General features: G+C 53.1%; 9 protein-coding genes across 9 annotated transcripts; 4 read left to right on the top strand and 5 right to left on the bottom strand.

The window, feature by feature from the left end:
• Positions 1 to 880: 880 nt before the first annotated feature.
• On the bottom strand, positions 881 to 4,055 carry PDC (pyruvate decarboxylase). The gene is made up of 6 exons (XM_005854810.1): positions 3,907 to 4,055; positions 3,628 to 3,712; positions 3,330 to 3,517; positions 2,344 to 3,156; positions 1,834 to 2,110; positions 881 to 1,725 (listed from the first exon to the last, which is right to left on the bottom strand). The coding sequence occupies exons 1-6, from the start codon at positions 3,998 to 4,000 to the stop codon at positions 1,479 to 1,481; spliced, it is 1,704 nt and encodes a 567-aa protein (XP_005854872.1). The 5' UTR covers positions 4,001 to 4,055; the 3' UTR covers positions 881 to 1,478.
• A 1,167-nt stretch (positions 4,056 to 5,222) lies between these two features.
• NGA_0377600 (GrpE) lies at positions 5,223 to 6,657 on the bottom strand (the record flags this gene model as incomplete). The annotated part of the gene is made up of 3 exons (XM_005854813.1): positions 5,223 to 5,622; positions 5,936 to 6,471; positions 6,536 to 6,657. Coding segments are annotated over 3 exons (891 nt in total), but the record flags the coding sequence as incomplete, so codon positions are not given.
• A 560-nt stretch (positions 6,658 to 7,217) lies between these two features.
• Positions 7,218 to 9,657, top strand: RBM22 (pre-mRNA-splicing factor RBM22/SLT11). Its single transcript, XM_005854815.1, has 3 exons — positions 7,218 to 7,803; positions 8,377 to 9,061; positions 9,346 to 9,657. The coding sequence occupies exons 1-3, from the start codon at positions 7,232 to 7,234 to the stop codon at positions 9,433 to 9,435; spliced, it is 1,347 nt and encodes a 448-aa protein (XP_005854877.1). The 5' UTR covers positions 7,218 to 7,231; the 3' UTR covers positions 9,436 to 9,657.
• Positions 9,658 to 9,869: 212 nt separating this feature from the next.
• Positions 9,870 to 11,096, bottom strand: NGA_0377400 (uncharacterized protein; the record flags this gene model as incomplete). Its single annotated transcript, XM_005854811.1, has 1 exon — positions 9,870 to 11,096. The coding sequence occupies one exon, from the start codon at positions 11,094 to 11,096 to the stop codon at positions 9,870 to 9,872; it is 1,227 nt and encodes a 408-aa protein (XP_005854873.1).
• Positions 11,097 to 12,786: 1,690 nt separating this feature from the next.
• Positions 12,787 to 14,177, bottom strand: NGA_0377200 (uncharacterized protein). The gene is made up of 3 exons (XM_005854809.1): positions 13,752 to 14,177; positions 13,401 to 13,557; positions 12,787 to 13,168 (listed from the first exon to the last, which is right to left on the bottom strand). The coding sequence occupies exons 1-3, from the start codon at positions 14,133 to 14,135 to the stop codon at positions 12,927 to 12,929; spliced, it is 783 nt and encodes a 260-aa protein (XP_005854871.1). The 5' UTR covers positions 14,136 to 14,177; the 3' UTR covers positions 12,787 to 12,926.
• A 632-nt stretch (positions 14,178 to 14,809) lies between these two features.
• Positions 14,810 to 16,276, top strand: NGA_0378200 (uncharacterized protein; the record flags this gene model as incomplete). Its single annotated transcript, XM_005854818.1, has 2 exons — positions 14,810 to 14,951; positions 15,674 to 16,276. A coding segment is annotated over exon 2 (555 nt), but the record flags the coding sequence as incomplete, so codon positions are not given.
• Positions 16,277 to 16,683: 407 nt separating this feature from the next.
• On the top strand, positions 16,684 to 17,556 carry NGA_0377900 (gcn5-related n-acetyltransferase; the record flags this gene model as incomplete). The annotated part of the gene is made up of 1 exon (XM_005854816.1): positions 16,684 to 17,556. The coding sequence occupies one exon, from the start codon at positions 16,684 to 16,686 to the stop codon at positions 17,554 to 17,556; it is 873 nt and encodes a 290-aa protein (XP_005854878.1).
• Positions 17,557 to 17,905: 349 nt separating this feature from the next.
• Positions 17,906 to 18,967, bottom strand: CSL4 (exosome complex component CSL4; the record flags this gene model as incomplete). Its single annotated transcript, XM_005854817.1, has 3 exons — positions 17,906 to 18,418; positions 18,856 to 18,906; positions 18,941 to 18,967. 3 exons carry the CDS (start codon positions 18,965 to 18,967, stop codon positions 17,906 to 17,908), a joined length of 591 nt encoding a protein of 196 aa, XP_005854879.1.
• Positions 18,968 to 19,203: 236 nt separating this feature from the next.
• Positions 19,204 to 22,143, top strand: NGA_0377700 (uncharacterized protein; the record flags this gene model as incomplete). Its single annotated transcript, XM_005854814.1, has 2 exons — positions 19,204 to 19,389; positions 19,540 to 22,143. Coding segments are annotated over 2 exons (2,790 nt in total), but the record flags the coding sequence as incomplete, so codon positions are not given.
• Between the last annotated feature and the right edge of the window lie 2 nt (positions 22,144 to 22,145).

Below are 22,145 nucleotides of genomic sequence, written 5' to 3'. Positions count from 1 at the left end.
TCCCTTTCAAATTTAATACCTCTAGGCGTTTCAGTAAGCGTAATTTATTGACAAGCCTATCCGGAAAACGCAATTTCCCATCAATGTAGGCTATGAAATCGCATAATTTTTTGGAATAAAAAAATCTTTGAAGCCTGTCCAAGCTTGTTTACGTCGTGAGGACGCAAGAAAGCTACTATATGGACACAAAGGTCCTGACTTAGGGAACTAATGCAAACTCGTTTATTGTGTGATAAGCGCATTGTAATGAAAGGTCTACGCGCGATGTACTCTTTTTGATGCTTCCAAGTGATATGGAGCTCTGGAATGTTTTATTTGGACTGCTACGGGTTGATCGAGGGGATGGCATCCACCGTTGCAAATTACTACCGCGGTGTAGGGATGCGCGATGTATGAGCACTCGACCTTATTAAGAAGATTATTTGCACGATAATTGTCATTGTATGCAATGAAAAACAGGTTTTGTCGCATAAGGCATACTGAAGTCAGTGAAAGCGTACAATGGAAGAAAACCGTTGCATTCAAAATCTGTTTTCAAAACTTCAAAGCAAGTGGTTCGGCATTTGGCAGATCTGTTCGGAGGTCCTTGCTATACACGATGACTTCCAAGTTTCCAAGTTTCATCTATTTAGAGAAAAAAATGATGTCTATGCTTAATAGCTATGATATCTGAACCGAAATTGTAGATTGGACCCTTCGCCGCTTTTGAAATGCCTTGCAAACTTCCCTGTGCAACGATATTTTCATTCACGCGTTCAAAAATTTCGAGATGCAAGCCTCAAAGTGGAACGAGGGCGTCCATTAAACAAAAGAAATAGGAGGCTCAAACATCGTAGAAACTCGACATTCTCCAATGAGAGATACAACAATCTTCGTAGAGTTTGCTCAAGAGGTAATTCCATTGCTTTTCGACATATGGAGTGGCTTGTGTAGAGAGTTGACTCTGAGCACGTTGAAGTCCACCTATATCGAAATCCTTTTCCCAAATAAATCTTGCGTACGTTTCCCCCGAAAAAGTCCTACCGCCAACAGACCTTGCACATCGAGGATCATGCTTATAAGAACCATAATGTCCGGCTCGCCGGCTTACTTTATATAAATATCCCCAAAAAATAAATTCATTTACACGAGGCTCTGGCAATGCCTTCCAAAAATGGATTGCCTTCCAAATATGGAAGTGATCGACGCCCTTACTTCCGGGTCCATCACGAAATACACAGAAAGCGCGTGCACAAAAAAGCATTCTTTGGTCAATATGCCATGCCAATTTGCGCTTTCATTCAAACAGCCCCACCATCGAGGTCTTCAACTAGTCTCTATCTGACGACATCGCATAGCAATCGTCATACAATCATAATAATTCACGGCACAAGGAGGGCAAGCGGGAGCCCCTTCACAACTTCGAATCTAATCATCTCATTCAGGGGCCACATCTTGTCTGTACCCCGACTATCTAAAAATGTATCCATGCGACCCACTTAACGCTCCACAAATGGGCGTCCATTTGCTGTGGCCACTCGAGAGCCCCACTCCAGGAGATGCTTCGAGCAATCATCTTTGTCGAGGATGAGCTCCAGGAAGACCAAATTTGGGTGTGTCTTTGCCTGCTCCATCGCTTCCAATAGCTCCCCCTGCGTCTTACAACAAATGGTGAGGGCCTTGCCATCATCATGGCAAAACGCATCAATGAGCTTCTTGTAGTCCCAGTTCTTGATCACGTTGTAGCTGTTGGCGGGCAGGAAAGGGAACAAGGGCAAGCAGCGAGACGGGTCAGTCCTGGAGCATCTATCTCCTATGAAAGCTCAGCTGTTACAGATCCTCCCCGGCACTTACATGCCATCATGAATTTCGACCTCGATTGTGTACCCCCCATTGTTGATAAGCACAATAATCGGGTTGGCCCCGTAGCGGATCATCGTCGAGACCTCCTGCGCCGACATTTGAAAGGAGCCGTCGCCAATCATGGCGACCACGCGCCGACCTTCGTGCTGGGCCGCTAAGGAATACCCAAGCACAGCTCCGACGGACCAGCCGATCGAGCCGTACTGCATTTGGAACTCGTAGCCGCACCCACGAGGCAGCTTCATTGTTTGCCCTTGGAACCAGGAGTCTGTCGTGCAGGGGATTGAAATGCATGATGTAGAGACATTTCGTAACGTGAATACACTGTATTTTCTCAATGTTTCCGTGCTCCGAGCAGACAAAAGGTGATGGGCTCTCCTACACGACACAGATCCAAGCGCGCTCGCACTCCCTTGCTCCAGACAAATTTTGAGCCTCACGAGGCATGGAGTCATTAGAACTCAACCGTTTTTTGTAAATCTGACCAGTATCTTCCCTTACCGCCTGTCTCCACGAGCAGTGCCGTTTTCGGTGTCAGCAAATTTTGGACCTGCTCGTGCACAAATCGCATCGTCAAAAGCGTCTCGGCCGGCCGAGCCGCCAACCGAGCCTCGGGCGCAAAAATTCGGGTGTAGGCCTTTATGGACGCGTCGTTTCGCGGAATGACCTTGGCCAAAGCGACCGCAAACTCCGCCATGTTCACGCACCCATACTCCCCCCCGGGGGTCTCTACCCTGTCTACGTTCGCCGTGACAAGGCCCTTCTTCTTGATCAGGCACGTGTACCCCGTGGTGTTGTAATCGTTGAAGCGCGAGCCCAAAAAAATGTACATGTCTGCACTCTCCACGGTTTCTCCCGCCCCCACGCTCGATACAGGCCCCCAGTACGTGCCAATGTACTGGGGGTGATCCTCAGGGAACATACCCTTGGCATCAGGCATGGTTGCGACCGCGCAGCCCGCAGCATCAGCCAGTTGGATGACAGCATCGAAAGCTTCCGCCATGCGCACCTTCACACCTATGACGATGACAGGCTTGGCCGCATGCGTCCACTGTGTCAGGGTTGTTTGCACGGCCGCGCGCAAGGAGGCGGCGTTGGAAGGCTTGCGCGGAGGAATTTGGAACGGGATGGGTAAAGAGACATGCTCCTCGGAGATGTTGCAGGCCACATCCAGGTACACAGGTTTCTTCTGGGTCATGGCCGTGACAATCGCGTGGTCGATCTGACGCGCTGCCTGACCGGGAGAGCGGATTTCGACCGCCTCGGCGACCACATGGCTGAACATATCAATCTGCTGACGACGATCCATCTTGCCTGCGCATTGAGGATTTAAGGGCCGGTCAGACGGAGGGATCTCCATTGAAAGATGGCAGGGTCCACGTGACTGAAGCGCAGTATAAGCACGTAGCCTGTCCCAATGCGAAGACAAGGGGAGTCCCCCACGGTATCCTCCGTGGTCGCATGTCCCACTCGCACCCTCAACCTACCAATTGTGTGATGCAGGATCCGGTCCGAGGCATAATCGTTGGAGTTGGGCGCTCCAGATATGAAAATGATGGGTAAGTCGTCGGAGTATGCTCCAGCAATGGCATTGATTGCGCTCAAGCCGCCCACTGTATACGTAACAACCATAGCTGCAACGCCATTTTTGCGGGCACAGCCATCAGCGGCATATCTTTGGAGTGAAATTGCCGAGTATTTTGATGGTAAGAAATACAACATGATAGGATGGAATCTGTCAGTGGTGCAAGACGTTTGGAGCGCGAATCCTCGCACCCGACTTACCCCGCATTGAGCTCATTGCAGCAAGAGATGAGTTTCAGCTCGGGGAACAAGAGGAGCTGGTCCAGAAGCAAAAGGTTGTAGTCACCTGTACAATATGTTTCAAGGAGGAAAAAAATCCGTGGTATCGTGACGATCAGTCGATGGATGAATCTCTCACGCTGAGGTGGGGCTGCAGCACGGAAAGGTGTGATTCGAAGGAAGTGACTGCTGCCTCTGGAGGTGATGAGACATCTACCTTCACATGTGAAAGTCGCGAATCACATATGTAACTTGACGTACCAGGCACGGCATAATATTCCTTGATGCCGACATTGATCAGTCGCCTGGCCAGATAAGTCCCCACGTTGCTCGGAATAGTATTGCCGTCCGACATGATGTGCAGTGAGATTCTTTTATGTTACCTTTCCTGAGGGGAGGTCGCCGAGCCTACCAGTATCAAATGAATATACGTCAATTAAGCATGAATCTCAGGCACTCATAGGATTGTCTTGTCGTTTTCGAGATATCGATTTTTTCCAGCTCGCAGGTATTGCCGCTCCAAAGCACATGTTTATTCGAGCACGTACTTCTATCCAGTGTCGCCTCACTTGTCCAGCGAGAACAAGCAGGGACGCCTGTGCATGTTCTCGCTTATGATGCCTGCCCTTCTATTAAATCCAATAAATAATGGGACGCAGGCCCTTTCCACCTCTACAAAATATATAAAGCACGTATTCAGGTCGAGAAGGACCGATGAGGGCAAGATTCGTTTAGTGGGTCTTGCCTGTCGCTTGGCGAGAGTAGAGAGTTGCCCCCGTGGTATCACAACGGCTGAGAGATCGCTTTTTGCGGGTTTCGAGCCGGAACAAACATCCGAGGCAGCACGGGGAAGACAAAGGTCGATGTTTATCACGAGTCATTCCTGATATCTGGGCTGGGCTTAAAAAGGAACAAGCCATCCGTCCCACCTCGTCCCGGGGGTGGGAGTCCGATGCAACAACAGCGGCCCTCCTCCCCCCGTGGTCGCCAAATATCTGCCCCTGTAAAGGCTATGTAGAGTAGATGCGTATTTCTCGGTCATCGGATCCATTGATCGGATATTTTTTGTTTATGGCAGGCGTGGCAGGCGCTGGGACCTTTGAGGCTTTGGTCCATATAAATCTCTTCTCATATGGTAGATGCCCGTGACATTAAGACATGAGAGATGCTTGGACTTTGAACCCACGGAGCAGTAACGCGCCTTCACTCGTCAAGACCGTTTCGTTATTTTTTCATTCCATCCTCCTCCTCGAGCTACCTCCGACGATCACGATCGATTGCTACTTTTGAATAGAAGGTGAGGCATTGCTGCACGATGTCTTCTTCTGTCTAGGATTGGGATGCATAGTGCTCGTACAACCTCGGTCTGACGTTACCTGGGTGCAAAGAGGAGACATAAGCATATGAACACTAAATACTCCGGAGGGATAATATAAGCACCCCGCGCATAAAAGAGGAGAGTTTTGCAGCATGCAAATCTAGGAAGTAGAAAAAATCGTTCCTTTGATGTTTGCGAGATGCATATGTCCGACAAAGAACAAAAAAGCAAACAGTTCAAAACAGTGGACGATGGCAAGCTTAAAAGCGGTTATTCATTTCTACCGGAGTCTTGGATGCCCTGACCATAAGCAACAAGCGCGATACTCCCCGCTCCTCTCTCATCATATTTCCTCATGCCTCCCTCTTTGATATCGCCTCACGCCTCTCCTCCTCGCCACGCAAGGCTCAAGCCGTCCGCTGCCCCCTACTCCTGGCCAGAGTCCTCCTTCGCCTCGCTGTCTCCCTCTTCCTCCTTCTCCTCCTCCTTCGCCTTCTGTAGCGTGGCCTCCGTGGCACTCACCTTCACCCTGGCCCGTCGCGCCACCCGCTCTCCGATCTGATACCCTTTCTGCTCCACTTCCACGACCACCCCGTCCGCCTCCCCGACCACAACCTCCCCCACCTCCATGCTCTCCTCGTCATATGCATCACCTGCCGCTGTAAGGATGGATAGGAAGGAAGGTTACATTAAAAAGGATGGGGAGGAGAGAAAAGGAGGGAGGTAGAGGAGGAGAGGGCGCTTTGGGGGTGTCTCAGTTCTCCAAGGTGATCTTTTCCGCATGACCGTAGTCTTGGACAATACATGCATCATTAATCCTGTTCCTCATCGACACCTTGCCCCATCGGTCCTTAAATGTAAGTTTCCTTTTTCGTCGCCCAAGATAGGCCAAAGGCGGTCAAGAAAGAAATATCGTGCGTCCTCCGACCCTCCTTCCCTCCCTCCCTCCACGCCGTCCGTCTCGAAGCTTACCGATCTCCAAGACCTTGACACCCAGCCTCTCAGCCTTGCCCACAAAGACCTGCAGGAGGTTCTTGTACCCATTCAGCACCTTCAAAGAGGCCTCGCTGGTAACGTCCGCATACCTCTCCTCCAGCTCCTCCATCAGGTCGAAGACCGGCAGCAGCTGCTTCATGGTTTCTTGCGCAGCTTCCTCCCGCACGTAGGTCAATCCGTCCGCTCGTCGGCGTTTGTATGTCTCAACCTCGGCCGCAAGACGCATAAAACCCTCTTTCCCCACAGTTTTAAGCCGGTCTTGGGCCTCTGTCAGCTCATTCCGCTTCTTGGCTAACTCCTTCTCCAACTCCTTCAACTCCGCCCGCAAAGCGGCCTTAGCTTGGTCCTCCGGGGAGAGCTCTTCGGCCTCCTCCTCCTCACTTTGTTCAGTGGCTTCCACTCCTTCTCCTTCCTCGGCGGCCACATCTTCAGTCTCGTCCCCTCGCTTCTTCCCCTCCTCCGAGCCCTCTTCCTCCGCATCCTGTGCTGTTGCCCACAGCCGCGTCCGACGACTTGGACGCAATACCGCGCGTTTCCGCGTAGCACAATTACATAACGAAGTGCAGGCATACTTACATTGTTCGCTTTTTTGATTGATCGTCGAGCGGACTGTCGTCCCTAACGGGGATGATGCGGTTGCCCGCATCCTGAATGAGCTTGAATCGATCAAATGACTGCTGCTGGCCGATACCACTGTCCCCTGGGAGAAGGCTCTGCACATGGCATCATTGGAAGCACAGCTGGAACCGATTGTAGAGCGCGGTGCAAGATAAGTCCAAGCCATGGTCGGGTAGGACCACAAGGCTACTAGGCAGCACGATACTGCTGTTGCGGCTTTCGGAATCCGACGCATTATGGAGCAAAACTCTAAATCTGTCAAAAAATGCACGTAAATGTGGAAGAGTTGGCAAGTCAGGGAAGTCAATCAAGCGAAGATCTCCCTATTATCCTTGGTTATAACATCAAGCGCGTGCGCCTCGCAGGGCTTTCTCGAAACAAGCTCCGCTAGGGAAATATCAACTTGACGGCGAGGCGCGACGGATGGCAGCCGCCTTCCGTGTGCTCTCCTGCCTCCGCCCGCGCCACGTTATGACCATTGGGGCCTGTAGGCCACGTCACGGGCGTTGGATTGATATGGTTGTGATGTGCTCGAGGATGCCGGCGCGGTGTCGCTCGAGACCTTGCGAGGGAATTGCTGTCTTCATTCATAGGAGCAGTATCAGGACTACCTCACCCCGGCGTGCATCCCTTTGACGAGACAGGCGGGCGACCATGGGGGAACGAGGCATGCAAATAAAGGCGGATTTGAATAAGGAAGGATGGGAATCGAGTGACTTCCCTTTGGTATGCGAGACGTGTCTGGGGGACAATCCCTACGTCCGCATGACCAAGGAACCTGCGGGCAAGGCTTGCAAGATATGTGACAGGCCATTCACCATTTTTCGGTGGCGCCCGGGGGCCAAGGCCCGCTTCAAGAAGACGGAGGTGTGCCAAACTTGTGCGAAAATGAAGAACGTCTGCCAAACTTGTGTTCTGGATTTGACTTACGGCTTGCCCGTTCAAGTACGGGACTCTGTCTTGGCGGAAGCAGCGGCCGCTGGGGAGGGAGGAGCAGCATCATATGCGATGACAGTCCCGCAAAGTGACACAAACAAGCAATGGTTTGCCGGTCAACACGATAGAATGGTTGCAGAAGGCCATGCTGATTCGTACGGCAAGGCTCAAATCAACGAAAAACTCATGCGGTTGTCTCGAGCCCAACCATACTACAAGCGAAATTTGCCGCACAAATGCACGTTCTATGCCAAGGGAGAGTGCACACGTGGGGACCGTTGTCCATTTTTGTAAGTACTATAGATGATAGCCGAGCTTAAGCCAAAGGGACAGCCCTTTTGTGTGTGCGTGTGCATTGTGGGGGGGAAGGGAAAGGGGCAAAGTCTTTTGAAGATGGAAGATGGCAGGGGAAGCCAGAACTCCTCAGGCGAGACGTGTCGTGCACACGAGTGTCTTATCCCGTAGTCCTGGATGTGATTCACTGGATTCGATCCCCGAGGCACTCGCCTTCTCTTTACGCAGCCATTGTGGCGGCACGGCCATGATTACACTTCTTTCATCTCGGCGTGGGGTCGGGGGCGTCTTCGGCTCGAGTCCCTACCAGTCTTCATCCCCTTTTCAAGGGATGGAGCAGGCTGGCGATTCGCTGGGGTCGTCCTCCTTTGTGTGCCCCGTGCTCCGTACGGGGGATTCGTGCCCCGGGTGGGGATTGAAACGCGACCATACTCTCTGAGCCTGTCGTCATTCGCGCCATTTCCCAGCCCTTTCCTTTCTCTTCGCCCGGGATCATCCGACCGTACCAGCAGTCTGTACCTACAAAGGCCTCCATTTGATGCTTCTTCCTTTTTCCCTCTTCTTTGCAGGCATGAGATGCCCACGTCCCGCAGTGATCCCCTGGCCAACCAGAACATCAAAGACCGCTTCTACGGGCAGGACGACCCCGTGGCCCAGAAAATGTTGGGCCGGGCGGCATCGAAGGAGAAAGAGGACCAGGCACCCCTGATCCCGCCCACGGACCCCGAGATCAAGACGCTGATGGTCGGGGGGATGGAGGGGGGGGCGGTCACGGAGACGGAGATGCGCGAAGCTTTTTACGGCTTTGGAGAGGTGGCCGGCGTCCGCATGGTCCCGGCCAAGCACCTTGCCTTTGTCGAGTACACCACCCGGGAGGCGGCGGAGGCGGCGGCAAAGGCCCTGCACAACAACCTTACGTTGCAAGGGCTACGTTTGCGTGTGTCCTGGGCCCTTCGACAGGCGGGCTCTGGCCCCTTCAATCCAGGCACTGGCACGGGGAGCTTCGCCAGTGCGGGCGGCGCGGGCCCCCTTGGCGCCCCACCGGACTTCGCAAATCAACCTGTCAGCACGATGGCAGGGCAGTCCCTTCCTTTGCCACCGCCTCAGCCTCTGAATTTCCCGCCTGGACCCTCGCCCTCTTCTTGGGTACCCGGGAGCAACACGCTTCCCCCTCCTGGTGGCTATCCGCCACCCGGGCCTCACCCAGGGCAAGGTGGCGTGCGAGGTCCCCCCTCTCTGCCTCCTCCGCAGCAGGTAGGCATTTGGGGAAGGCGAAGAGGGAAGGAATGTCTTGGCCGTGCGGGTCTGGGAAGGAGGATGTGATGATTCATAACCAGCTACTCTGAAACAAGCTTTTAGTCGGCTTAACAAAACCGTGTAGTAATCTTCAGATATCTCGAACTACTAGATGGGCTGATCCTCTCTCGACAGAATGTTGGACGCGTAGAGCTGCTGCTCTTCGTATGGCATATTTGAGAAATTTCTTGTCACAACTTTCCGTCTCGTTCGCTTTTACATGCCTTACATGATCCCAACAGCCGTATTATCCCTCTATGGATCCTCAACGTATGGGCGCACGACTTCCGCCTCAGAACCAAGCTGCTTCCTCCGGTCCTAGGGACCGCTGAGTCTGAATGAAAGGAGAGACAAAGGCTGTTGAAAGGAGAGCTGTGAACCTCGCGAGGACGGGGTCGACAGGGCTTGCCCCGTCAAAGAAGCGGATACCTGGATTTGTACAGATATCGAGGCTCATATTTTACAGTTTGTACTATGGTCGCAATTAAATGGATGGCGATGTGTGCGATGAACCATTGACTAGAGAAAAGATAGAAATTGGGTGCCTTGACACATCTTTGTCTTTTGTTTTTCGCGCTCCTGCAGAGAGGTCGCTTACACCCACTGGTGTGTTCTTAGTTCCTCACGAAGTCCACGAGGATTCAACCACTAGCTTCTACATACGGCCATCAACGTTCAATTACATCAAACTTTTGAATTTACTATGATTGCATTATATCACATCATCACCGGTGAATTCTACTGTCCATGTGCCCGTTGCCGAAATCTATATCTTGTCGATGGGGGAGGCTACGGGTGAAACCGCGGGTGAGGAGACATTCGTCTTCCCCGCATCTGCCGCGTCCGCCGCCTCGGCTTGACCCCGGACGTGCCCTCGTTTCTGGAGAATCGACACCGTCAACAAAAGGAGGCACATGAAAGAGATACCCCCAGCCAGGGCATAAAGCCCCGCCATGTCAAAACTTCCACGGGCGAAGCTTGCCAGGCTTGGGAAGGGCAGTTCGGTCCCCGGGCCGTCCACGTACCCGACCTTACACATGCCGTCCGCGTACGCAGGAGCATTGCTGCATTTGGTTTTAAAGTCCACATCGGGGCAGAAATTGGCCAAAGCAGTCAGTTGCATGGGTGCCCCCCCGTTGAGTTTCACCGTATCGTTCGCCAGCCCACATGTCACTCCGTATTGCATTACTGTCCCGGCGCAACATCCCGTGGCGGCCAGCTTATCGCAGACATCGGGTGTCAATCCTTCCAAGGCATTGAACACGCTTGAAAAGCAGTAGTCCTCCTTGGCCAACGCCATCTGCTGCTCCTTTGCAGCCGTGCTGGCATCTGGGGCGTCCGTGTCTGGAAGCGCCAGGGGGGCCTTCAGGCACAAGTGCTCCAGCGATATTTTGTACCCAAATGTGCCCATATCCGTGCGCTGCAAGCCACCTTGGTCCGACGACTGGCATGATCCATTCACACACTCATCGTTGCAAGCGCACGGCTTCGTGGCCGAACACAGTGGCCGGCACACGCCCTCGACACAGGCCGTGCCCTCCTCGCATTGGTCGCACATCATCTTCGTGACACCGTCAGCAGAACAGCCAGCTTTTGCCATACCGTCCAAAGCACGCACCATAGTTGGATAACATTTGTTAGAGCACATACCGTCCAATTTGGGCTTTGAAAAATCGTAAACGCGCTTGCAGTCCGTGCTGGTTGTGGCTACTGTTTGAAGATCTCGAGCCAGCTCTGCACATTCTGTGGTCAGAGGTCCCAACAACAATGTCATGAACGAGTTGCAATCATCCTGCGAAGCAGGTGCCATTTGTGCATGCACGTCTTCAGTCGTGGCTGAGAGCGCCACAGAAGCAAGGGTCAACTGACCAAGCAGGGCCAATGTCTGGGCGGGTACGGCACCTCCTGCAGAAGCCATGGAATTTAAAGCAGCCGTACTGCTGGTAGCCCAAAAAAGGATGCCTGTTGCATAAAATAGTGTCTTCTGTGCCATTTCTTCGGAAGGGATCGAAGGATAAAATAAGTGAGACACAAGGAGTAAGGCATGCTTTGCATCGACGAACGAAGTCCCTGCGTGCAGACTCGAGGGAACATATCCCGAGCAGTGTTTAAGGCATTCCTATAAACGTAACACACCATTCCTGTGATAAAGCTTATCCGTCACAATTACTTAATTTGGAACTGGGAGTGATCGAACGCCCCTTCGGGACGTCAACTACTGAAAAGGATATGAAAGAGTCCAGTAAATGGGCCTGAAAACCTCGAGCCACGCACGTTGCAAGACGTGTTCGCGCAATTTTCATTACCTCCTTCCATTCCCTATTGCGGCCTTACATTTTTACAAACACTGTATCTTACCTGCTTTCCTTACATCAGGTAAATGACGCATGAAAATGGAACTTGAAAGAGACTGGTTGTCGGAAGGCTACTGTAAAGGTGGTACAGGGAGAATTGGCGCCCAAGAAGAGGAGGTGTGGGACCAGAATTGCGCGTCCGAGTGCGGCCATTATGGACCACAGACATCTAAATATACCTCCTTTCAACCGCACCGAGCCATTCCAATGATTAGCTTTGTGCGCGGTAAAACCCGGTATGCAGACCCGCAGGACGTTGATGAGGATTTCAATCATGACAACGATCGTCATCCTGCTCCGGGCCCGGCATCAGACGACGTGTGCCCGTCAACTTTGTACGCGGAGCTGATAGCACGGCCAGGTGAAGAGCCCGACGTCAGTATATTAAATGATAACGATATTAGCATACTCCCGACGCGGAAGCGGCGAAGAAGGCCCTGCGAACGACCCCAGCGAACGCCCTTGGGCTCGAGTGCGACAGCGGCTTCATCACTGACGGGGGACCAAAATGACCGCATTGAAGAAAATGAGAGGCCCTACTACAAAATGGTGCTTAGTGAACGAAAAGCCGTGGAACCTTGCGTAACTTTGATCTCCGCAAGCGCGAGCAGCCCCGTCATTTTTATCGTAGATGAGGACGACTCCGAGAAGGAGACATCTGGCCACGCCACCATTTCCGCCTTCGACTGCCTGGTGTGTGGCGAACGGGTGACCTCCACCGACCGTGCTACACACGAACGAAGTACCCTTCACACATTCAACGCCAAGAAAAGAGTTTCTTGCCGTCGTATCATGCTTCCAGAAAGCAATCGCGGCGTGCAATTATTGGCCCGTCTGGGGTGGAAGGAGGACACGGGACTGGGCAAACATGCTCAGGGGTCCGTGCAGCCGGTCAAATCGATTCTGAAACTTGATCGGACATGCCTAGGGCACCAGCCGCTTCCTCCTGCACGCGTGACGCATTTCCCAAGCCACGACGCGGGGCAGGCAGCCCGAGCCCGCGATGGGAAAAGTCGGGCGCAACGGAAAGTGGAGGAGGTCGAGCGACGAGTGCACGAAGGGAGGGCGGCGGCCCGGGAGGGATTTGTCCTTTCCAAGAAAGGGGAGCGTTGCGAGACGGCCAGGGGAAGAAGAAGGCGCTTGGAAAAAGAGAAAGAGAGTTGGTCGAGGATTTCGGCGGCCCTAAATCAGGAATAAAGAGGAGGTACGCGGAAGACGCAATAATCTTGTCTGTTGAGTGAGGAAGCAAAGAATGTACATAGAGATAGATGCCAGGACCTAAAGCTTATTTTGCGGTGTGAGGCACATCACGTCAACAGGCGTCACGCGTTTCTCATTACTCGTCAGTAATTCTTTGTCAATTCACTAACTTATCGCTACCTGATTTGCAATCCTTCGTTCGAAAACATAGATGTGCGTGCCCCCGTAAAGCTGCCAAATTACGCTCCAGACGGACTTTCCATCCCTCTTCACGTCTTCTTTGGCCGAACACGGATCACCTCCACCTCGAACTGCAAGAACTCGTTCATGTGATTCAGCAATTTTCTTTTTCCCCCGAAGGTTTGGGGTTCCGGGAAACCGCCAGATGTCTGCCATCCTAGCTCGGGAGGGACGGAGATCTTGCGTTTGCCGCCCACGCGCATGCCCTCCATACCGATCTCGGCGCCTTTAGGGATGGAGTTGGGCCGACCAAAAGTGAAATCGTAGGTGTCTGGGGGTGGGAACAGGCGGGAGTGGGACGAATGAGCGGGAGGAGGATTGAAGGACGGGAAAATGATCACGTCAGCACGACACTCAGACGGTCGCGTGCAACGAGCCGAGGAGATTGCGCCCCCCCTTGTCTCCATTCCTCCATCCACACGCCTTTCACGCCCGCGGTATGGTATGTGGCGCCCACGTCCCTTGGTGGCCCATGTCGACCCAGCATTCCATGGGAGACCTACCGCCTACGTCGTTCTGGAACTCGCGGCCGTACCCCGTGCTGAACATGTAGTCTCCGTTGCCCTTGTACACTTGGTAGCGGATCTTGACCAGGTCCCCCGCTTTGAAAATGTCGCCCTTACCGATGAGTTCTTCCCGATATTTGACGTTGTCCCGCACCTGAGAAATGTGACATGGGAAAAGGAAGGAGAAGTTACGGATAATAGGCGGCTAACAGGAATGCCACGAAAGGAGCCCAGCGATGCTGGTGAAGCTCATCATGTTCTATACCCATAAAAAACTGGCTCAAAGCCAGCTTATAAGAGAGATAATTGTCGACCTCTATCATAATTTGAAGGGAACCTAGTCATTACCTTGATCAAGGGCCCCTTCGCTTTTTCAATATCTATCATTTTCTTTTCCCCCAGCTCCCGAGCTTCTTCCAAATTTATAATCTTTTTAGCCTCGACCAGATTGGGTAGACCACCGATGGCTAGTCCTCCTGCAGTAGCGACCATTCCAGCTGTTTTTAATGCGTCCATCCTATCCACATCTTCACCACCTCCTCTTGAGGGGGTCGGTCGCCTGCATGCTCGTCGAACATCTCGACTGGTATCCCGCGCAATACAAGGTTTCACACGAAAACAGAGTACATTTGATGCACAAATGGTAAAGAAGAGAACGAGGCACCCAAAAAAATGCGGCACTATGCCGTCACGGCGTCTGCGATGGGGGCCTGACGCCAGCGATGGCTCCATAGCTACCTGAATAGTTACGGCGTGAATAGTTTCTCAATTCTGGAGAGAACATTGTGCAAAAAAAATGAAAGGTAAGGCTTCAATTTGTTGGAGTTGGTAAATTTTTAACTTGATAGCTAGGAAACCCCCCAGCACTCAGCCATGTTCAACACAACAAGCGATGATACGTCAAACGCAGGATCGAGAACCGTGTATCGCCACCTCTTCCTAATCGAGAATACATTTTATTTACAGTCACACGAATCTTAACGTCTGAGAGCGTGGCTGCCGGGCATGGACGATGGGGCGTTCGAAGCCTTTGCGTCGTGTCGCTTTGGGGACGCAGCGCGTTTGGCCGCCGCAGAACTTGCTTCTCAGGGGAAAGAGCAGCTCGACCGGAAAGAGGATAGTCCTTTTTCGATGAATGCAAGGGATGAAAGTACTTTTCTACCTTGCGCGCCGTGGAACTGGGAAGGCGATGGGCGTACGGATGAGCGACGCATACTTATTAGACTTGAGGAGCATTGTCGAAGGCAAGACTTCCCGGGGGAAAGCGAGACTGCGGAAAGCGAACTGATTGTCCGCAGTCGTTTGTGTGCATTCCTTGCACAACGTTTTATACTAGTTGCCATGCTTTGTTAAGAATCCACAAGTATTGTGGATATGCGATAGTGAATCAAATATATTAAATAGTCATGTTAACCCTCACAGGACTGACAAGTTGGCAGCCATCCTTCTGCAATGCGCCTTTGAGCTCAAGGAAGAAGAGCAGGAAGGCCTCTTCATCAAGCACTACACTACTCAAAAAAATATTCCTCTCCCTGTTGCTCTCATTTGGTGCGTTTGATATCGTGTTTCTTGGGAGAAACGCAAATGTCGCATAAGCAGGGACCACCAGGATTCAATTGTCGTCTGCGCCGGATTATCCCTAGATTTTTGTTTCTGTACGAAAAAAGAGCCGTCGTTATCTGTAGAAATGCTATTTAATGCTTGTTTTAAACCACCTCACTCACTGTTTACATAAATGTCCCGCTCATGTCTTCTCTACAGGCTTCGAGTTTGTCTGACGAAGGGCCGCTTCTGGAATGAGGCGGTGCGACGAGCGGTAACGCAATTGCTTGCAGCGTTACACACTGAAATACATTTAATGCTGCCCAACGGTATCAATGGAACGAAGTCGCCATCTAAAGTATCGGAATTTTCGCATCCTCTCGAAGGTGAGGATGAAGCCGATATATTCGAGGGAGTTCGAAAGCACCTTTACGCACCAGGAGAGCAAGAGAAAGCATCATCGATGGCTAAAAATAGTGAAGGGGTAAAGAAGCGTCTAGTAGCAGTACTGAGCATGTACAATCAAGTGATGGAGCTGCTGATATTGAAGATCATGCTGGAATCAGGACATGCGGAACCAGCACTTACAAGAGTACGGTCGGATTCATACCTGGAAGACGGCGTGCGACAGGTACATTTGGATAGCATTGATACTGTAACGAATGCTTTATGGTTGCGTGAGTGTGACTTGGTACTGCAATGTGTAATTTTGATCGGTCTATCCACAGGCACTTGTAGACGCCTGCCGAGCCGCTATCAAAAGGCAACGGATCTTAATGCGCCAAAATGCCCGTGGAAATGGAAAGAGAGGAGAGACTCAAAGCTTGAAACATTCGACGCATCCGGCTCCCTCAACTTTCCCGGCTTCGTGCAAGAGGGGCAACCCACCGTCCTCCCCACAGTCAAGCTCAGGGGATGTCTGGTCACAGTCCTTGTCAGACAGAGTCCTGAATGCATTTGGGATTAAGCGGGAGGACGTTGACCAACAAAATTCGCCATTTCAAGAGGATTCTCATCGCACCAGGACTAGTGACGAAGGAGACAGATGTCCCAGCACACACAGGGCAACTGGAGGTAAAGCGGGACAGAGCTGGCAACATGAACAGGACGGAGAAACATGCCCGGATTCGAACTCGGGGAACTCATGTATTCTTTCACGGCCGCTTTTTGTGCTCCAGGGTGGTAGGATCATGAGGCGGATGATTTCCTCCTCTCCTTACCAGGTCCTGATCAGCGTTCTTGGTTTTGTTATCATAGTTCTGGGATACTCCATCAGACGAGGTTTAAGACTGGGAAACCGCCCATTCAAGCGATTCATTACGCGGGTTTTACAACGAGCCGTGGTAATTCTCTGGTTGGTGGGTGGCAAGAGAGAGGCTTGAGGAAAAAAAGAAGGGAAAACAAAACAAAACAAAAAACAAAAACAAAAGGGCGGCTCTTTGTGCACAAGGCTCTTGCCGCCCGCTAGACGACAGCTGTCGCTCGCTACTTCCGAGCGAGCGCCGGAGCCCCAGCACCACGTCGGCACGCTTGACGTGCTCATTTTCCTTGATGTCCTTCCTGTGTGCAGTCGAGTAACAATTTGGGGCTGTGGTGATCAATTGACTGATTAGGTTTTCAATGTTGGGCGCAGCGATCTGATCTTCCTCTTGTAAACAGGTGGATTCGAGAACTGCCGCGTCAGTCCCAAGTCTTGATCGAGTCGGAACAATTTGGTCGTGGCCTTGGTCCTTGGATCATGCTCTCTCCGTGCAGATCATCGATTGGCCTTTTCATGATCCTTGCCACTTTTATGTCGACTGCTGCCTTGTCTGCATTCATTCCTTCGTCGCCGACATCTATCAGCTCCATTGCGACCACGACGACCCTAAGATCCCGCAGCAACACGGCGAGGCCGAGCATAAGCCTTGACTCCTTCTTTGGAAGGCGTCCACCGCGATCCACCACCACCACTGTTCCGTCTCCGCCCGCCACATCGATCATAATATCAGAAGTCTCTCGGCAAGACTTACGCCTAGCGGCATCGGTGTGCATTGAAAGTTTTTTCGGCACGGCCGACCGCCTCAACCCTGTACGCTCCATGCAACTTGCCACTCTCCTCGACGAGCAATTCGCGGACCTGCGCTCTCGCTTCGGAGGTCGTGCGGTGGGAGGGTCCCTATATCTGCAGGCGGTGGACGCAGACGGGGCAATGGTGGGATTTGTAGAGGTGGGAATCACACAATCCTTGAAATACGGCATGGAGCAATACGGCGTGCCCGTGCGCGATGAGCGACCGTACCTGGCCAATCTATCGGTGCGACCAGCCTTGCGTCGGCAAGGTGTCGGTCGCCGGCTAGTGCACGCATGCGAGGAGATGGTTCGAACCTGGGGCTATGATGAGCTGATTCTGCAAGTGGAAGACAGCAACCAGCAGGCCCGCAATCTGTACCGAGACATGGGCTACATCGATTTATACACGGATGCGACGGGGCGTAAATATGAATTAAGTGGAATGAGCATAAAGAACGTTAGGATCAACAAGGTGACGTTGCGGAAGGCCTTGGTCCCTTCTGCGGCCAAGAATCCTTTTGCGGCGCTTTGGGGCCAGCTCTCCATTTCGCAGGGGTAGCGGGGTCTAGAACCAGTCGGGAGAGAGCCACGACATGAAAGATGTACATACCATACTGCTTGCTCAACTTGTGTGTTACACTAGGCAGACGGAGCATAGATCACGTCGCTTGAGGATGTTGTGTACATCGGGCGCGCCCGTCGTTGCGACGATAAGAACGATCAGAAAGGTGTTTTACAACCTCAGGCCTATTTCGCTTCATCGTTAATTTGGCTTCTTTGCAAAATTACTTTGAAGGGCAACCTATGGCCCTTGAATCCTGTTCAGCCGGCTCCTCCCCTATCTACAGCGTCATAACCAACTATAGGAAACAGTCCGATGTCACTCCCTTTCCCGGTGCTTCTCCTGCCTAGTCTGTCTTTGCTGAAGGCTTGGCGACCTTCCGTGGTTCTGTTGCTTTAGTCAAGGGGTCCATCATGGCTTCCCACGACACAGGCACCATCACTCTCCCCCCTCCCTCCGCCCCGCCCTCCTCCAGCTGCGTCTGACTTCTGGCATACACCACTCCGAGCTCACTCTCGGCCGTCTTTAAGTAGTATTGCCGACTATCGCCAAGCGACACCACACGCGCCCTCACAATGTCTCCAGGTCGGAAGCAACGAGGAATCTCGATGCGATCGATGTCGTGATCCGACACATCTTCTTTCTTGATGATGCCCTGACAGGTCTGTCGGAGAACGACACTGCCCAGAGCAAGGATTTCCACGTAGGCTTGTTTGCTGGTGATGCGTAGGACCCGCGTCGTTACCACATGACCCACAGCGAGAACGACGTTCTGGGCGCCCGCGTGGTCGGCGTCCGCTTTGTAAGGGTTGCTGACCCGAAGCATGGGTAGATCCCCCTCTTTTTCGGGCTGAAGAATCTGTCCCGATTTGATGAAAAAATATGCTTATCAATAGAGAGTATGGACCACTCAGGGGGTTGCTTCCATAAATTAAGCAATCAATGAATAATCTTAGACATTCCCTGCCAGCAGAGAACCAAACAATGCCGGCAAACAACCGCGCCTTACCTGGATGTTCCCCAAAATGCTTGCGTAAATGTGGCCACCCTTAATATATGTACCTGCAACAGAGATCGAGAGAAAGGGTTTGTGAGCTTTGGAACAAAGTATCTGTGCAGACTCAAAGATGAGAGCACATTTCCGCAGTTTTTTCCTCGCAATGAATAAAGACGCCGTTCCAGTCTCGTGCAGGTAATCTTAAGGCGTGTCCATGTGTGTAAGATTGATGTCTTTTCGTAATTTGAACGTGCTAGCCTAATACAAAAATTCGACGACAGTACCGAAAGCTTACCTACCTGGCCCTGATTGATGAGATGAAATGCGGCCGATTCGATCTCCTGGTGCGGCTACACTGTCTGAAGGGCTTATTGCTGAGGGTACTGTATCCATGGCCTGTGATGTTGGCATGTTGAGTATGTAAGAGTCGTGACTTTACATCCAAAAGCCCCGAAAGTGAAGATTGCCAGGAGGTTGGCTTCCCGACGGCGAATGGGTAGTTCTCCGTTTCTCATTATTTTCCAGGATACATAGAGTTATGCAAGCAATACTTATTTATTTTTGAGTCGTGCTTTATCATTATCACAGGAGTCGAAAGGAGAAGTTTCCGCCAAGCTGCGAGAGAGGACCTTCCAGCTACATGAGAAATGGTCATGCACCCGACCTCCTCCCCGCCTGCGCGGGAGGTCGCCTCAACTTCCCTCTTGTGGACTATGAACGCGGATGGGTCGCGGGACATGGAAGAGGAGGAAGAAGATGAGGTGGCTAGTCCACAGACCCTATTGCGCCGTATTCTTTCATGTGATTCCTGTGATATGACCCTCGGCTTTGAGGTAGGAACTCTAAGCCACAGAATACAAATATCGGACGGGACCTCTAATATCATGACTTCCCAACAGTATGAAACCGAAGTTTGGAAACCTTCATCATGACATTGTTTTGTATTAATAATTTTTCACACACACCCTTCCCCAACCATTTAGTCCCTCTCTTTCAACCAGCTCTTGAGTCTGCAGGCAAGCAATGAATTGCGAGACTTTGCCGATGAGTTTGACTCTGTAACATACGCCTTATTCTTTAAACTCTTATGTGCTGCCTGGAAAGATGGACGACCAGATGTCGTATGCATCACAGAGGGCCTTCTCTCCTACGTGATGGCCATGCCAGAGTACAATTCCCACACTGCCTCGGAGGCAGTCTCTCCTGAGCTCCTGCGTTCCGTCATCTCCCGTTTTGACGGAGCACCCGAAAAGGAACACGCCTTCCTGCGCGATTTTTTGCATTTATTGTACCGAGATGCTTTGAAATTCCGGCCGTTGCTTCGTGCACTGCTCGCACGCTTTCTGGCCGCCTTCATTCACACCGGGAAGAAAACGATGGCCGTGGCGCCGGTGCTGGAGGTCCTCGGCCACGTCATCAAGGGCTTTGCCTCTCCTCTCACCAGCATTCATCGCCGCTTATTTGTGTCCCTTCTCCTCCCCCTCCACGAAAACAACGACATGTACGAATGGCGGGACCAGCTCCCCGTCATCCAGCTCTATCACGAGCCGCTCGTTTTCTGCCTCACACAGTATCTGGAGAGAGACCGCGGGTCTTTCGCCCTTCCCATCTTAAGGCAGCTCTTGAAAAGCTGGCCGGAGAAATTTGAGAGCAATTCGGCCAAGGAAGTTCTTTGCCTGCACGAATTGGGCGCCCTCCTCCATTATTTCTCCGATCACGACTTCGCCGAGGCCCTTCCCCTTCTGCTCCCACGCTTATCGCACTGCCTCGCCTCCGATCACAGCCGTTGTGTGGAAAAGGCACTGATTCTCTGGAAGGATGAGGCGATGGTTGGCTTTACTATGCGATTTGCCTCTCAAGTGATCCGCGCATTGTTCCGGAGCGTGTACCGCGACGGCGAGAAACACTGGAACGTGACAGTGAACAAGATGAGGGTCTTGGTCTTAAAGACATTCCAAGAGGCCGACGGGGACGTGTTCGCGGAGGTGGCAAGCAGAGAGGGTAGTAGGAGGAGACGAGAGGACGACGGGCGGGACAAAGGCGAGGGAGTAGGGAAGAAAGCGACTCCCGCAGTGTCGTCCAGCGCACACATGCCTCCTCCGCCCCGCGCCCCGGCCTCCCTGTACGCGCAAGACGCAGCAGGATGGAAACCTCCACGTCGCACATCTGCCACCGTCCCTGGAGGACAGCGGCGGCAGCCCCCGGTGACTATCACGGGAATGGCGCCCTGGACCAAGCGCGAGGGCGTGCCCTCTGATCGACTGCGGGGGCGTCTGGAGCATTGGGGGCGTCAACAGCAGCCGCAGCCTCCGGTGGTCGTCACAGGCGTGGCTCCCTGGGCGATGGACTCCAATGTCGGGTACCTCGGGCCTGGGAGGACGGTCGAGGGCGGCGGCAAGAGCAGGAATATGGGCCAACGAAGATTGTCGGCACAGCCACCCCCTCGGACCAGCTTGCCCCCCCCGTGGAGCAGCCAGTCCGACAGCCCCCTGTCGCAGCCGATGGAAGAGTCTGACGGAAGACGGGGGCAAATTGACGCAGTTTTGGAAGAGGAGGAAGGAGAGGCAGAAGATGGGTTGAGGGAGGTGGAGGGGGAGGTAGGAATGGGGCGGGGAGGAAGGCTTGCGTCAGAGGGGGGGGGCCCTAGGACTTCGCAGGCCACCACGAACACGCGCAGCAAGCCGATAGATCCAGACGGGTCCACTGCACGGGGCTCGACAATCCACGCCGCCCTCGAAGGCGGGAGGGAGGGCCTCGAGCGTGTGCTGGGCTTTATGGAGGAGTTCCGACCGGCCTCTTCCTCGGAGGGGCAAGCCTGGTACAAGCTGCAGTTGGAGCCCACGCCCACGTTGCTCCCAGAGATGCGGTTCCACGACCTGGTTTTCGGCCATGACTTGGGATCGGGTGCCTTTAGCACGGTGCGGTACGCCCGGCACGTGACCAAGGACAAGACGAGGAGCGACTGGGCGGAGTTCGCCGTGAAAGTCATTGACACCGCGCGCCTGGTCGAGCTGGGGTATGAAGCATGTGTGAACCGAGAAATCGCGGTCTTGCGCCTCTTGTCCCACCCCGGGATTGCTCGGATGGTTTCTTCCTTCCGATGGCGCGACGGCGTGTATCTGGTCTTGGAGTACGCGAGTAAAGGTGACTTGCACTCCTACTTAGTCGCCCGCGGCTCCCTGGACGAGGACTCGGTGCGTTTCGTGGCAGGGGAGGTGGTGGCCGCCCTGTGCTCCGTGCATGAGGCCGGCTTTGTCTACGGTGATTTGAAGCCGGAGAACGTGGTGATCACCGAATCGGGACACGTGAAAGTCACCGATTTTGGTGCCTGTCGCCCTCTCACGCCAGCGGCTCGGGCTACTTTGCGCGCCAGTCGTCACGCGATTCAGCAGCTCCGGGATGGAGACTGGCGTTCGGCAAAAGGCTTGGTTGCGGCGGGAGGAGAGAGGACTGGCATGGGGAACGAAGTAGGTCCACAGGCAGTGCAGCCACCCGGGGGAGGCGCGGAAGGCAGGGGCAGAGGCCCTGAAGGAGGCCAGGGTAGCCCCCCGAGGAGCCCCGAGGAGCATGGGCAGGACGGGGGGGGGGG

The sequence above is a fragment of the Nannochloropsis gaditana genome (genome assembly GCF_000240725.1).
Source record: "Nannochloropsis gaditana CCMP526 unplaced genomic scaffold scaffold375, whole genome shotgun sequence".
In the NCBI taxonomy this organism is placed as follows: Eukaryota; class Eustigmatophyceae; order Eustigmatales; family Monodopsidaceae; genus Microchloropsis; species Microchloropsis gaditana.
Note: the sequence above shows the minus strand (reverse complement) of the source record. Positions and strands in the feature narration are given on the sequence as shown.

Bases quoted from the DNA above. Each gene is read 5' to 3' on its own strand.
- PDC (XM_005854810.1), bottom strand. From the start codon at position 4,000: ATGTCGGACGGCAATACTATTCCGAGCAACGTGGGGACTTATCTGGCC. The intron at 3,713-3,906 runs GTACGTCAAGTT...CATATTGTACAG, and splicing joins GGAATATTATGCCGTGCCTG to GTGACTACAACCTTTTGCTT. The intron at 3,157-3,329 runs GTAGGTTGAGGG...CTCAATGCGCAG, and splicing joins GATCCTGCATCACACAATTG to GCAAGATGGATCGTCGTCAG.
- RBM22 (XM_005854815.1), top strand. From the start codon at position 7,232: ATGGGGGAACGAGGCATGCAAATAAAGGCGGATTTGAATAAGGAAGGA. The intron at 7,804-8,376 runs GTAAGTACTATA...TCTTCTTTGCAG, and splicing joins GGGGACCGTTGTCCATTTTT to GCATGAGATGCCCACGTCCC. The intron at 9,062-9,345 runs GTAGGCATTTGG...TGATCCCAACAG, and splicing joins CTCTGCCTCCTCCGCAGCAG to CCGTATTATCCCTCTATGGA.
- NGA_0377200 (XM_005854809.1), bottom strand. From the start codon at position 14,135: ATGGAGCCATCGCTGGCGTCAGGCCCCCATCGCAGACGCCGTGACGGC. The intron at 13,558-13,751 runs GTAATGACTAGG...CACATTTCTCAG, and splicing joins CGAAGGGGCCCTTGATCAAG to GTGCGGGACAACGTCAAATA. The intron at 13,169-13,400 runs GTAGGTCTCCCA...TCCCACCCCCAG, and splicing joins GTTCCAGAACGACGTAGGCG to ACACCTACGATTTCACTTTT.